The sequence below is a fragment of the Pithys albifrons genome, chromosome 3, assembly GCF_047495875.1.
Source record: "Pithys albifrons albifrons isolate INPA30051 chromosome 3, PitAlb_v1, whole genome shotgun sequence".
Classification (NCBI taxonomy): Eukaryota; Metazoa; Chordata; class Aves; order Passeriformes; family Thamnophilidae; genus Pithys; species Pithys albifrons.
Genome location: NC_092460.1, coordinates 90,403,156 through 90,419,158, shown reverse-complemented (window position 1 = coordinate 90,419,158; position 16,003 = coordinate 90,403,156). Strand labels below are relative to the sequence as shown.

Below are 16,003 nucleotides of genomic sequence, written 5' to 3'. Positions count from 1 at the left end.
CTGTGTTAAGGTTACAGAATTAGTCTATAATTGTCCAATGCATTTCATTTGAAATAGGGGAAGCAGATTAGACAGAATATTTAATAGCACAAAGCTTATGCAAACGTTATCATATATGTACTATATCCAAAAGAACATGACAAAGTCTCATAAAGGCAGAAAGGTCAAGTCTTTAGCTTTCATCTTAAGAGAAGAATTCAGAGTCTGAAATTTAGTCCATGACACTTTCCTAGGGAAGTTGAGTAAACACTGTTACCAAATTAGAGAAACACAGGGATAACCAAGGTTGTTGTTGGACTTCCTGTGAGACTTTCAGTCATCCCTTGTGAATAACTGCTGAATATCTGCATATTTAAAACAAACTGCAGTGTATTTACACTTGATAGCGTAGAATAATTGAAAATTTAGATTGTAAGGCCGACCACTAGATCATGTGGTCCAACTTTTCACTCAGAGCAGGGCTTATCTCCATATTTTATGTAACTTGTATTTTTGTCTAATTAATAAACTGCTGGTAATCCTAGTTAGGCCACAATAAAAAATATTGAAGAAACAGTAAGCTAGAGATATTAATCTAATATGCCAGCTTCTTCCCTGTGCCATGTCAGGGTATAGCACAGCCTTGATTTGCTGAACTGTTTTATGAGGAAGATACAGTTCCTATCAATAGGAATTTTTCACTTTGAGAGTGACAAATTTCTCAGGAGAGAGCATGCAGATCAAACATCTGATGTCTGTGCATTTAGCACAGCTACCAGGAGCTCAGGGACTCACCAGAATCCCTGCATTTCTATACAGTTCTCTCGAAGGGCTGGAGATCACTGGGGATGGTGCTGCATCCCCAGAGGTCAGATAAGCCATGGGAACTAAATTGAACATGTTTATGGACAATCCAAGTGTCTGAGTGCTTTAACCATACTATGTCTGAAACACAATAGCAGTCACAGAACCACGGAGTCACAGAATGGATCACATTGGAAGGGACCACCATGGGTCATCTGGTTCAACCTCCCTGCTCAGGCAGGGCCATCCCAGAGAACATGGAACAGAATTGCATCCAGATGGTTCTTGAATATCTCCAGTAAGGGAGACTTCGCAATGCCAGTAGACAATCTGTTCCAGTGTGTGGTCACTTGCACAGTAATGAACTTCTTCCTCGTGTTCAGGCAGAAATTCTTGTGTGCCAGTTTCTGCCCAGTGACCCTTGGCCTAGTGGTTGGTAACGGCAAGAAGGAGCCGAGCTCCATTCTCTTGGCATCCCCTGTTTAGGTATTTATACACATTAATGACCTCCCCTCTCAGTCATCTCTTCTCGGGGATGAACAGACCAAACTCCCTTAGTTCTTCTTTGTAAGAGAGATGCTCAAGTCCTACAGTTATTCTTGTTGCCCTCCATTGCACCCACTCCAGGACCTCCATGTCTCTCTTGTACTGCTTAGGTACTTGCACCTAAAACTGCCCAGAACTGCACACGGTACTCCAGATGGACACAGTACTCCAAATAATAACCCTAATGCAGCCATTTATGCAAATACAATATTCTCAAAAAAGAACAGCCATATAAGATGAGTTTTGATTTTAAAAGTTGAGATGAGCAGGGAATTGGAATCAGACAAATGAGGAAAAGGGTCTTACTGATTTATCACAATATATCCCCATGTTACTTACTGAAATGTTACCTTCAGAGGCTCATTCAGTCTTTTCCATAGACATTCAGGCTGCCTGTGAGGAGGAAAAGGTCTCTATGACAAGCAGTTGAGTTAACCTAACTAAGGCACTTTTATGTCTGTGTCTCCAACTAAAAGCAAGGAGGTTGGACAGCTCTGAAGGCCATCCAGGGCTTTGACAAAGCTGAGCACTGGCCAATAGGAATCCTGTCATCATCACTGAGAGAACCTTGGCACTGCTAATGTGCTATTTGTTGCACAGAGGTCTCCATTAGACCTAGAGTGGGATTCAGTATGAGATTGGGACAGCTGCATTTTGGTCAGTCCAAAAAACAATTTTGTCCATTTAGGGCAATGCAAGGTAGAGTCACAATACAGTTTAAGGTAATAACTTTAAGGGTTAGTAACTCAGGAAGAGACAACACCTTTTGCACAATTATCATAATGTTAAACTTTTGCCCAGAAAGTAGATGTGGTTTCTAGCCACTGCCCAATCTTTAAACCAAACCCTGCATGTGTGAAGTAATCAGTACAGTATTGATAAAGAATTGATTGATTAAGATGTTTCAAGCACTCTGAGACTGAGGAGAATCTCAAACTCTCTCATTTCCAAATGGAATTTTGAGACTTACTTAGTGGTTTCAAATTAGGGATGGCCTGAACATCATAAACGAGGCCATTAGGAAATCAGGTCAATTCCAGAGGCTTCCCTGCTAATATCTCTTCTATATCCCAAACTTCTGCTAAGTAAACCAAGTCCCTTCTCAGCATATATGAAACATCGTTCATCAGCATTTACAGAGTTCTGTCATCCAGAGATGACAATAGAGGCAATAACTAAGTATAAACACCTTTGCAGTTTGACACCATGGTGAGCAGGTGATTTCAATCCCTCAGGCCCTAAAGCCTAACCATTTGTCAGGTCCACTTACGGCTCTGAAACAAGTATTGTGAATATAACCTGTACAGATTAGTTATAGAATTACTGTTTTGTGTACTAAATAAATGTCTAAAATATCAGGAAGAAAATTAATTATAGACATGACTTTGTTTTGTGTTACCTCTAAATGCCTGATGTCACCAAGGGTCTTTCTAGTAATGTAAGAACAACAGCATGACAGGCTTTCATTTGTGAGAATATGGATTCAATAATGTCTGGCATGATCATGAACATACATCGCATATACCTCTGTCAGTTTCAGCAAACGTAGCTAAATTGTTTTGAAAGCCATCCTCACAAGGAAGATGTGCTAGTAGGATGTTATGTAAATGGTTTAGTTTGTAAATTTTCCTAAGCTTTCAAAAAGATCATTCCACATTTAGGCCATGTGCTTGACACTGTGTCTTTAATCTTATTTACAGGCACCACAAGGCCACATAAAGAGGGGGAAGTCCCTGGTGTGGACTATATTTTCATCACTGTTGAAGATTTTATGGAATTGGAGAAAAGTGGTGCTCTCTTAGAAAGTGGGACATATGAAGGTAAGCACACTTTTACAGCTAAATTTGTATTGTGTTTCCATTGTACTTTTTTCTAAGTTGATGGAATTGTTCTGGGACATTCTGTTACATACGTGTCGCTGCAGCTGTTATCAGAAATCTGTAAATAGCCATATGGCCATTATGAAAATATTTTCACATGTAAAAGGTAAGTGGGTTCATTGTAATTTTAGTATATTATAGTCGTTAAGAGAAACATAGTAATCCCTTACAGGGCAGCAACACTAGTCCTTTACACCAAACACTTGAGGACATTTCCACAAAATTTCAGCAAACAGCTGATTTTCTAATGTAGGACAGTAATCAAATGTAAGGCTGGCACTCTTCCTTTGCATGTGTGACCCTGCAAATAGCTAGCGATAGCAGAGGTTGAAACCTCACTACTTAAGTGAAAGAGCAAGGATTTGCTATGTCATGTCTTATGGGCTTTGTAAAGTTATTGAAAAGAACTCATTAATTTTGTAGTACGACAGAGAGATAGGAACTGTGCTAATGACTGTGTTAGAAGATGCCTGTCTATGGGGCAAAGAGCCAGCAGCTTATTGCAGAACACTGCTTCCCAGGAGAACTGATGATTCATCTGATTTTAAACCTATTCCAAAACACAGCTCCCCTGAAAGTGAAACTACTGTAAATAGGAGGGCAGTTACATATCAACGTATCTTAATGCAACCAGAATAGTGATACACTATTTTAAACCATATGTTTCTTAGAAATAGACTAGTATTTAAAATAACTGAGTAATGGATACTGGTTTTTTTACTGTAATATGCAAAACTACAGGGAACACCCTTTAAATGAAAAATACGATCCATAGATATGGGACCCATGGTGAGTGGAACAATTTTACAGAAAGCAGCCCCATATTTTGACCTTGCAGCAAAAGATGCAGTGAAGACCTTTTTTGTCATGACTTTGTCCCTGTCAAGAAAAGCATCTGAAGATAAATAAGAAGCTAGTCACCCCAAAAAAAATCATTAGCTGGGCTATAAATAGCAGCAAAGAAGATAATCCTTTCTCACATAATCAGCACAAATTACCTATTGTGAATTAAATAAATTTTCATTAAGAATTATATCAATATGGAACTTGTAACAAAGATCTACATTAATGAAGGTCAGATAATGGAAAGTGTATAATCTTTTACCTGTCGACTTTTTTCACTGCTGTCTGACATATAATAGTACAACTTACCTAAACATTAATACAACACAATTTCACATTTTTTGTAGATTCATTAAATAACAAGTCTTTCTTGAAGTGTCTTTTTGTTACCTTAGGTGTTTGAAATTCACATTAGAGGAGCTTAAGTGTAGCACAGGTCTGTCATTGCTTGACCATGTAATTTCATTAGTTTGTAGCAAGTTTGTGGAGATTGAGCTGCTACATTAAATTAATTCACTGTGCTCTTCTGTCCCTCGAGGGATACTGAGAAGTGTCTTTTAATACCAGCAACCAGAGCTGACTGGACAGCAAGGTGAGGTATTGGTTGAGGAAATCTGCATAACTCCTCAAACATGCTGAGAACCCAGCTAAAGAGAGCTCCAAAGTCGTGACTGTGCAACGTCTGTCATGTCATTTGCTTATCACAGAGGACAAGTTCACCGAAGCCAAGGAGTCAGAAGCTAAACATAAAACAAAATGAACCCAACAGACCAATTCTACCTAAACCCTGACTTTGATTCCCACATTTCCTAATCACCAAATGTGCATTGAGGCAAAGATAATATATTATGTGTCTATGCATTGTGGCAAACAATGGGTAACACATTAGAAAATATAACTACTTCACAGATACTGTTTCTCCTGTTCCTATGCAAAGGCTTTTGGACATGACCTTACAAAGTTGCAACCCCTGTTTCCTGATTAATTTTTGACGATAGCACTTTCCTCTGGGAAGATTTTGGTTAATCATCCTGAGCACATTAAGTCTGCAGGGATTAAGTTTGCTGGGGACAATTATACCAACCAGAGCACAGAATTTTTCTATTTCCCTCATGAAGAGAAGATGATTTTTGAATCCTTCTATAGATCAAGCAAGTTACATGAGCATGTATATTCTGGGAGATGAATTTTCTGTCCTTAATAACATTGGGTTATAGATCTCTGAAACAAATCAGTCTTTCTAAGGATTCTCAGTGTTAACAGATTGGTTTGCAGATTTCTTTTTTTTTTTAATCATTCTGTATTTAAGTTTCTGTAATGTAGCTGAGTCAGTCTATGCTGATTAACTAACCACAACCACTATGCAGCAGTTTGTCTCTACCAGAAATATATTTTAAAGAACAGATTTCTCATTTAGTTGAGATAAAAAGAAAGACTGTGTACATGTGTTGTTTTTCACCGCTTCTTGATTAGAAGGTTCATTTCAGTCAACCTACCTTCTACTGGGTGAATTCCAAAGAGAATCAGAGACCTCCAGGTAAACCAGAGGAGAAGGAGGTCAGGTGGAGATGTACCTGACACTGAGTATTTGTATTGTTCATTGTAGTACTTAGTATTGGGAGGGGGATATTTTCTCATAGTAATGGCAAAATCAGTGAAAAAAAATCAGAAATGTTTTACTCTACTACCGTCAAATAGTAGTTGTGATACCAACTCAGACAGGATATAATCAAAAAGTAAAAGCAGTGTATGTTCTTAGAAAGGTATAGTTACACTGTTGTTTTTTTCTTCTTTTTTTTTTTAAGTACACATTGTACTTTGAGTTTTAAAATAGATCTTTAAGTTAAAAAAATGCCAAAATTAAAAATGGGATTCTCTGTGACCTCCTTCCTACTTCAGGTTTTGAATACGTCTTTCTTTGTCTACCACTTTTGTGACAACTGTGAATGACTGTAGTATTCCAAAGTGCTGTAGAAAAGCAATAGTATATTCATAATAAAAACTCTACAAATTTTTTACCAGTTTTGCAAATATGAAAATACTTCATTTCAGTAGGACTAAATCCATTATTATTGCCACTCTCACTCAGATTAACAGTCCAAGTCACATTTACTTCAGAGACATTGTCTTTGAGCTCTGAATTTATAATAAAATTACAGATTTCATTATACACATTTATATAAAACTAAAAATGTATTATACACCAGCACCTTGCTATTTGGGGCAGGAGGTGTCTGCCTGAAGCACAACAAACTCATTTATTAGGAGATTTTTGTATAATATAACAGCCAAATCCTAAATATTTCTCTTTGTTTACTTTTTAGTGGAATTTCAATTTACTGATTAAAGGAATTCTGGTTTGGCTCAGAATTATAACTGCATTGGAAATAAAAATCCAACACAGCTGAATATCCAGCACAGATATTGGGATGACGTGAAGTCATTATGTTTCTTTAACCAGAGGAAGAGGCGTTCCGTGCAGAATGAAAGCCACTGTCGTGTAGACTCCTGTAACACAGGAGGACATGACCCAGAAAAATAATCCACATTACCTTCCTAGTTGCTGGAATGCAGATCATAGATAGCCTTTGAACTGACACAATGTGTCAAGTTATAAAATACAGGAAAACAAAAGCTGTGAGGAACAGACAAACTCTGTGTGTGTGTGTGTGCTGTCTTTTACAACTCCTCCAGCAGAAGGGTTGGCTCAGTGTGCTGTCATCTCTCTGATATGTCAAAACTTGTATGGAGACTTCATGGGTCACTGACATCAAATGTTGTTCCCATGTCCTTATTAGATCAGCAAAATTTCTTAGCCAGTGCAGCATATTAGTAGACTGAAAATGGTCTTGAACTGAATATTACTTGAGAATGTCAACACTCATAATGTAACAGCTTCAGTATTATTTCTAAAACCCAGGTATGTTAAGATACATGATTGAAGGTTATGGTAAGACATCATTACAAAGTGTTAATAATGTAAGAGTGTAAGAGCAATCCATGCTATGGCTTGAAATACCTTTTAAAAGTAACATTTGCAGTAGCAGTACCAGAAATAATGAGAAATGTTCGGTGTATAAATGCTGTAAGAAAAAGAAACATGGTTGTTGATAATCCATAAAGACATAAACATATTTCAAATACACAAAAGCAATAGGGATTTTAACAGCATGGAGCTCTACAGGAAATGCAAACATAAAAAAGCTTCTCCATAACTGTTAAAGATGTGGCAAAAACAAGAACTGAAATTAATTCAACCAGTAAACCTATGAATAATGAAGTAAAACACTTTTTTCCTATCAATTTTTTGTTTGTGTCAGAAGATCGCTGTAACAGGTGTTTTGTAAAATGCATTTTATTTTCTATTAATATAATAATGCTTCTTAATTTTTTCCATGAAAAGCAACTAGTTTAGTTATCGTGCCATTAATTTTGTCAAAACCCATTTTATTATTTGTTTGATTGTTGGGAATTGTCTAGAATTCATTCACTGGTGAAAATTTGAAGCTCACTGAAGCTGACTGACTTTCCTTGGCCCCACTGAAGTTCATGGTAAATTTCCAGCTGGCTTAAATGGAAACAGAATTTCACCCACATTTTTTTAACTGCTGCAGTATTATTTGGCAGAAGGCTGAGTGTTAGCTGGAATTTCCTTAATATTCCAGAAATTTGTAATTATTAAGCCTTTAAACACTGAATGCATCCCACAGGAGAAACCTTAGTGTTCTGTATTACCTGTTTATTTGAGGACACAAAACTTTTGGTTGTTTTAGGCACAGTTTTGAGGGGCCAGCTCCCGTGTTTTCAGTTGAGTGACCATTATGATGAGCTTCATTAGGAAAGAGAGTGTGAGTTGAAGCATTCAATGCCTTGCCTGTGATTCTTCCAACACGCCAGCACATAAGCAACACTGGGAGGTGCTCTGATTCCACTCAGCTGGAGACAGTCCTCACACTGTCTCCTCAAGAAGACATTCAGTTTTACATAGGCTTTCATTTCATCTCTCAAGCTGAATTTAGCCTAAAACTTAAATGATCGAAGCCATTCTGTTCAGCTAATGCATTTTCAATTAACATTTCATTTTAATATCTGTAAGTTTAAAAGTTAAGGACTGCTCCATGTAGGCAATGGAGTTTTTAATTACTGCTTTGTGGAGAAAATGGTTTTATAAAGAGCTAGTGTTTGATTCCAGTAGTTTTGATTCCATTCTTCCTTGTAAAAATTGCAAGGTATTCAAAATTCCACCCACTTACTGTATGCAGGATTCCCTTGTGTGCAGGACATCCTGAGCACTCTACAGCAGATGGATATAAAGAAAATTAATCGTCATAAAGAAAATAAAATGCTACCCTCCTAAGACCTAAACACCATAGTTAATGAAATATTCTGATTTAAAATGGAAAACAAAGGAATCATGAGGATAGATGTATAGAGATAAAAATAGAAGTAATCCTTCAAAAGCCATATCTTTTAACAGCAGAAAGAGTTTTCAAAGGCATAGAAGAATGAAATGTTAAGATACTTATGATCATATTCATGTTGAAAGTGCCTCTTGAAGTGGTAAATTTCATATTAATATGATATCCACTTTTCACCACCATGTTCAGTGCGCATGTAACTGTGGATATTTCAACATCTAGGTCAACACACAGGAAATCTTAAATACAGTCAGTGACTTCATGGTCTGATTTAGTTATTTCCCTGTTCTGTATTAGTAAGAATTTATGTGCTTTGTAATGTTTCCTCCCTTATTTTTGAGGCAGAGGCAGGAGTTGAATCTCATTATTGAATATGAAATGAGAAGAATGAAAATGGTCAGAAGCTTAAAAATGTAATGCCAGTGAATATATTGGCAATTATAAGGAATCCTGTCAACATTTGTTAATGCATTTTAAGTCATAAAATATCACATGTCCTTTTTTTTAAAGTTTATTTAAGTATTTTGTCATTTTCTCAGGAAAGTGATAAGGAAGGAATCAAAATTGAATAAATATTACTTCCTTTTTGTATGAAAACTCTCTGCTTTTAAAATTTATACAATTACAAGGTAAAGGGTGACTTTCATAACTTCTGTGGTGCCTTTTTTAACTTCCTGAAAGGTAGGATTAGTGTGGGAGAACATATACTTCATGTCTGTTCTGAGGCTGTATGAATGCTCATTATTTTGAAAATGGATATTCCTGGTGTGTGATTGCTTCTGTCTCCAGGAAATCAGGCCCCTATGTTTATAGCATCCAGAGACAGGAACAGCAACACAGGTTCTTGTGCTGTCAGTGGTGCCGCTTGCTCGCTGCTGCCAGGGCTCTCAGGTGACTGTGGTTGTCCACAGTCCTGCTGTGGTCCTCTCACTCCTGCAGCTTGAGCTCCTCTCCCTTTTGTGCAACTAGGCTTATGGTTAAAGGGTGCCCTGCCTGTGTGGGTCCCATGGCAGGTCACCATCCTCAGTAACTGGTGACACTTCAGCAAAGCTGCTGGGAAACTTACGGACACCTGAGGCTGCAGATCATATCAATATGCAAATACTATTATTTCATAAAAATTGAAGATATGATCAGTTTTGATCTACTGCAAAAATGCAACTAATAAAAGATCACATCCAGATGTACATCATAAAAAAAGGGCCACCTGGGCCACATGTGTCAGTATAGGTCAAACACACTCCCATGGTCATCCAGGAAATAGAAGTTTATGTGACTAGAATTTTATGCATAAAATTAGAAGAGAGGAGTGGGATCATTCTGCCTTTATATGGACAGCAGCATCCTAATCCAAAGATGTGACAGCTCCTTCATCTGGTGTACTTCCAGAGAAATCAGAGATTGATCGCTGGCTTCCCCAGGGCTTCTGACAGGGTTCAACTGAAAGGAAACCAACAGCCATTGGAATTGTCTCTGTCTCCAGGAGTATTTGATGCCTCCATCCCCTGCCCAGCAGATGGTCATGGATACACACAATCTGGGTGTGAGTTTAGTAGGCTGTGACTGGGATGCACTTGACTGAAGTGTGGTGCAGTCAGCACCTAGACTGAACTCCCTGTCTGGCCTGTCAGACAGCTCTGCTGCTGCCTAGGGAGAGGGTGCTGTGAGGCTCCAGAAACCCTGTCTGCTCAAACAGGCTCACTGAAGCAACAGTAGATCAACACCAAAAGAATCTCAACTGCAGGGAAACCAAAAAAGAAATTTTGCCTTTGTGCCTTTTTCCAGGCTGGGTTGACCATGTGTCAGCTCAGCCAAGGACTCAGCCCTATTCTTTACAATTCTGTGCAATCACTAAGAGAAAGGTATTAACAAACTGAAGTGCCCAGGCAAAAGTAATGCAAATTACTAGGAGAGCTGTAGGGAATAAATTTAGAGAACTCATCAGGTAGAGCTTTGTTGAACAATGATTGAGAAGCTCAGAGAATTTAAAATGTGTGAACTTAATGGATGAATAAAGATAATTCAAAGTTGGGCAAATAAGTAACCAGGGCTCATGTGATGAAACTGGGAAAGGTGAATATTTCAATACAATATTGGGGGGAAAAAATTCTCATACTGATGTGATTTAAATGTTAGAATAACCTCCAGAGACAGAGATTCAAGTTTCATCTCTTAGAAAGTTTAAAAGTAGTTATTAGTAGAAATATTCCTGCACTAGTAAAGGGATTAATTAGAGGCTGTAGTATAGTATTGTATTGTATTATTAGTGCTATCTGTGTGACACATTAGGTTTTGACTGTGGGTTTTTTTATGAAACAGGTCACAACTAGTTCATGTTGGCATTTCAGTTACATCTCTAGCTGAACTTTGCCTGCAGTACGTATTGTGCTGTTTTAGTGTAAATGCAAACTGTGTTAGAAAAGAACACGAAACTTTGTACAGCCTGAGTTATCAGGCTATCACACTGTGGCACATGTGTCTGTAGTCTTACAAAAGATGTAAAAGAATTTAACATTTCTAATTACAAATCATTGTGATATGCTCTGGAGAAATGATTATCTACACTGCTCAGTTACAGACATTCCATTTTTCAATACATTACTGGAAAGACAGAATATTTGTTATATCCAGTTTACATGCATTTATCATGTTGTTAAATCTATGTGAAATTCCCTTGGATTTTATTGCTCTTGGATGCTAAACATTCATATTTGTAATATTACTCATTATTAATTTTCAGATGAAAAATGATCACCTTCTGGTATCTGCTAAATATCATAAACTGCAGACCAAAAGTGTTTGGGAGGTTCTTTTGAAAACAAGTTGAGAAAATCTCCTTTCTGTTTCTGTCAATCTCAGAATTTTCCAAAACTATTGGAACAGTTACATTTTCTAAAGACAAGGTATACTGAAGCTTCCATAATACCTTTCTGTTAACATCTTCCTATTAATCAAGATTATTTTTTACGAGTATGTTCCCCAAATTCTTCTTGCCTTTTTTGAAGATTAACAACTGCCTTCTCTAGTCTTTGCTCCCTTAATCAACACAACTTTTCAAGCATAATAGAGAATGGTTCCAAAACAACATCAAGCCAATTTCCCAGCATTTTCTGATGTATCCTTTTCAGTCTTATGGACTTACATATATCCAGCTGACCTAATTAGCACCTAATTCAATGCTTCTGTTCCATGGGGTAGTACCTGTCTTTGCCATTCTTTGCTCCTAAGCAGAGACCTGAAGGGCTTGAGAGTGAGCAGCACTGACAGTAAAGGTGTGAAGACATTGAGTCCTTCACCAGGTTAGCTTTCCTATGCTCTTCATCACTTGGTCACCTACCACACTGGGCAGCAGGTCCACATTCTCCCCAGTCTTGCTTTTGTTGCTGCTGTGGCTGTAGAACCCTCTCCTGCTGCCCTTGATGACCTTCAGTAATCTCAACTCCAGCTGTTCTTTGGCCTTCCTAATTCTGTCCTGTGTACCCAGGAAACTCTGTTTCTTCTTGTTTGCCTGTCAATGCCTCTGTCATTCTAACACAACTGTTGTGAGGAGCTTCCTAAGGGCAAAACTCACCCTGAGAATCTTTCCTTTTTTGCACAATGTTCTATAAAACCAAAATAAGGCTGCCCTATACTAGCAACGATTCAGTTTCTGTATTTCTGTTCTTTTAGTAAAAATTTCTTTGCAGCAAGACATAAAAAATTCCATTTTATGGCCTTGGGAAGAATTATGGAGGTTTTTTTGAAATCTCCTTTTGACTCCTCTGTTTCTATAACAAGGTATTGTAGGACTTTGCAGTCCTGCATGCAACCCTCCTCATGGTTGCTGTGGTGGACTCCAGACAGGTGAACATAAGTGTGCATCTTGCTGCCTGCTGGCACAAAACAAGAGAATGGGCTGCTTCCTGTCAAGATGAAATAATGAAGGAGTTTGAGAGAAGCACGTTGTGCCAAGCACAGAATAATGCAGAATGAGCGTGGGAAGAAGGCCTGGGTTTGTGTGGTTAATTGAAAAGAAGGGTTCAGCTACTGATACAGCTTTTTCTGCAATAGAGTTACATTACATCCCAAGTGAGCTAATTAAACTGAGATAAAAGACAAAAAACCATAAGCACTAAAAGAAGTGTTTGTGTTTCAAAGCATGGAAGTTTCTGATTAAAACAAAACAAAAAACCCTAAAAATATTAAAAACAAATGAACAAAACCTTTCAAGTATAGGGAAATCTGTATATTTGGTTTACACTGTTTTCAGAAATAATTACTCTATGTTTTACCATCTGTAAATGAAAGCATAAATAGATCTACAGGGTTTTTTGGCGAGTCAAAGGTTCCCCTTGTATTTCCAATAAAAATAATGGAGAAGCAATGAGAAACCAAGTTTAAATATGCTGCTAGAGAATTAAATATAATAGCCCAGGTGAGGACCTACATTTACAGTTATTTTATTTTGTGCATAAAATAAAAAATACCCAAGCATATAGAATAAGCTTTGAAAGATACTACTGATGCAAAAGAAACCTGTGCTGGCACAAGTGCAATATATTCAGTGCACCAGCACTGAAAGTGGTGCAGAAGTGCTGCAGCATCTGCAAACTGAGTAGCTCTTCAGGATTTAGATGTGTTTCCAGACTCAGTTAAGGGGAAGTCGAAGCTGCTTCAATGTCCAGGAAGAGATGTGATGCAAGCTAGCCATGACCACTGTGGGTTGACATCTGACATAGTTTAGAGCTTCCTCAAGGCTGCAGAAAATCAGAGGAATGCAAAGACAAAAAGCTTGCTTTGATCTAAATTCACCCCCCAAATTCTGTTACATATTCCATCAATGTATCAGGACTATAGGAGTAAAATCTACAATAAAAATTAAAGTCCTTTTAAATTGCATAGTGATGTGCTTGATAATAATACTGAACTTTCAGATTGGTGATGGGGAATCAAATACTCTTTTTTGTCCATTGGTAGGCACATTTGCAGGGTCTTCCACAGACATTGAAGTTCATTGCAGGGAAATGATATGTTTGTTTGTCCTTTGTGTTCTGTGCATATGAATGTTCTTTCCTAATAAGTACAGAGGTTATAGGAGTTTTAAATGAAAGAATTTTTAGTAATTGTATTTACATGGTGTCAGAGACCCTCAGGCATACACTGGAAGCCATTGCCTAGGTGCCACAAAAGCAGAGAAAAATATGGAGAAAACCTGTTCCCTTGGGAATTTATGATTGCATTATGGGATGAAGGACAGTAGATGGAAGCAGTCAGTAGGGAAAGCAGCTGAATGTCAAGCAATGTGCATCACACTGTACATCACAATGATGTCACAGCTGTGCATTGGAACACTTAGAGAAAGAGGTGAAAGAGGTAACGAGACATGTATTGAAGAGGCAGTGGGCACAAACACAGACATGTTATGTCTGAATATCCCTCAATATCACACTTTTTTTTCCTGTGAAAGTGACCCAGTACTGGCACAGTTTGCCCACGGAGGTTGTGGAGTATCCATCTTTAAAGACATTAAAAAACCATCTGGATGCAGGCAGCCTGCTCCAGGTGACCCTCCCTAAGCAGGGAGTTTGGATGAAATGGCCTCAGCTGCCTGAAGTTGGTGACTTCATAGTGTGACTATAAATAGTCCTTCCTGAGGGCATGTCAGGAGCAAAGGGAGAATACAAAGAGATTTTGTAAGAGCTGGTGAAAGCAAATGCTGAGTTAAGCAGGTGGGAAGGTAAAGACAGTATGGAAAATAAGTGAGGAAGAGAGAAGAGATGGGTGCTGTGATGAATAAAATAGTGCTAGTAAATTAGCCAGAAGTGACAGAATGATTGTTTAAAAGGTAGGCAAATACAGTGAGGATTTTGCATGGCTCTTGCAGCTGGGGGTGCAGTATTTTCTCACTCTAAGGAGGTGGAAGGTCCCATCACTGGGAAGATCTGGGTTTGGTGTAGCTCACAGATGCTTTCTTGCCCAGTTTAATGAGAAATATGTTATACTTGTTTGACCACATGGAGAAACTGAATTATTTCATCACTTAAAGCTTCAGTAGGAGAGTTAATTCACAACTAAAAAGTTTTAAACTACAGATTCTGGTATGGAAAATATTATTGTCAGCATTTTTAACACATTCTGCACATTCTGTTAAAGAGAATTATATTCAGCCTGGTTCATATTAACTCCAAAAGGATTTATCTAAACCAAACTAGTTTACCTATTTTCTATTACAGTAGGATGCATAAGCTGCTTACTATCACAAAATATCCCATTAACAGAGTTCTATGATACGGTTTTGAAAGGCTTTTGCACAGAGAAGAGGAGGAAAGTGCAAGTCTTTCCTCCTCCCTTGCCCAGTCTGTGCAAGGCCTGTTACAGTCAGAGGACAGGCTGTGGACCAGGTCTCACACTACCACTGTTTTGAGGAGCACTTAATTTCCTGCAGATAGACAGAGTGTGCCAAGGAAAGGAGGGTCCTCCTCACCAAGCTGACACTTGGAATATGGCAAACAGAAGTTTGCTTTTTCAGTTAGACCTAGTCAAAAGCCACTGGCTGTTGTAATTGAGGGTCCTTTGAGAAAAATTCTGTCTGACCTCCCTGTGGAGATTTTTGATGCAGGTACTCATGTTAGTAATCCCCAGCACACACTTTGTTGTCATATTTTTCCCAGCTGTATTTGGATACCAGTCTGCTGAGTATAAAACCTCAGCAGCTAAAAGAAATAAAAATGAAATCTCCTACAGGCTACTGAAACTGGTATTATCTTTGGAAAGCCTCTACTTCTCTGTCTGAGACAAGATAAAAATCTCTTGATCGATGAAAATTCAAATTAAAATTCTGACTGATTCAGCTATAAAAAAAAGGAGATACAGTATGAAGATGTGCATGTGTATATGCTCAGTGGCAAAATGTAGCTGGAAAGAGAAAGTAAGGAAAGCAAAATGATAGAAATGAAGGAGCTGCCCCTATAACACTATTAAACAATTTCCCTTCTTAATGTCGACTGGCTGTGCCTTCACAACATCAGCCCCCAGCCTTTTCTTCCTCATTGCAACCCCCACATTGAGGGGTTATTGTCAGTGTCAGGGTGGGTTCTTGCTAAAGGAAGAACCAGAGATGAAGACGGTATTCTTTGATTAGGGTAAAGCAAAATATTGTTTTGTCACTGTGGGGTGATAGCCCTAATAAGGCTTGATGAGTTGAGGGAATTGCCTCAGCCCCACAGAGGGATGCTCCCAGCAGAGGACAAAGAGCTTTCAAACTGATAAGATTAACAAAGGATGGACTGTTGTAAAAAATGGCACGGCCCTCCTTTGCAATATCTTCTGTGACTACTCAAGGAGCCACCCCTCAGGCACCTCTCTATCACCCCCAAAGTATTGACTATAGTCACATAAAACCACTTAAAGAAAAAAAAAGTATAAGAAGATATGGAGTTTAAACCAAAACTGGGGAGAAATGTCATCGTCTCTGAGGGGGTATCTTCAAGCAGCTTCTACCTCCTCCCACCTCTTGCAACAATGTAAGGGTGAGAAACCATGTGCTTTTTATAC

The 16,003-nt window shown here is 38.2% G+C and overlaps 1 protein-coding gene across 9 annotated transcripts in view; it reads left to right on the top strand.

The window, feature by feature from the left end:
• MAGI2 (membrane associated guanylate kinase, WW and PDZ domain containing 2) overlaps window positions 1-16,003 on the top strand; it is a 729,608-nt gene that overhangs the window by 435,314 nt on the left and 278,291 nt on the right. For all 9 annotated transcript variants that reach the window (XM_071552704.1, XM_071552708.1, XM_071552706.1 and 6 more), the window contains one exon: window positions 3,030-3,149. In XM_071552704.1, the coding sequence (XP_071408805.1) occupies window positions 3,030-3,149 (120 nt within the window). The remainder of the gene's footprint in view (window positions 1-3,029; window positions 3,150-16,003) is intronic.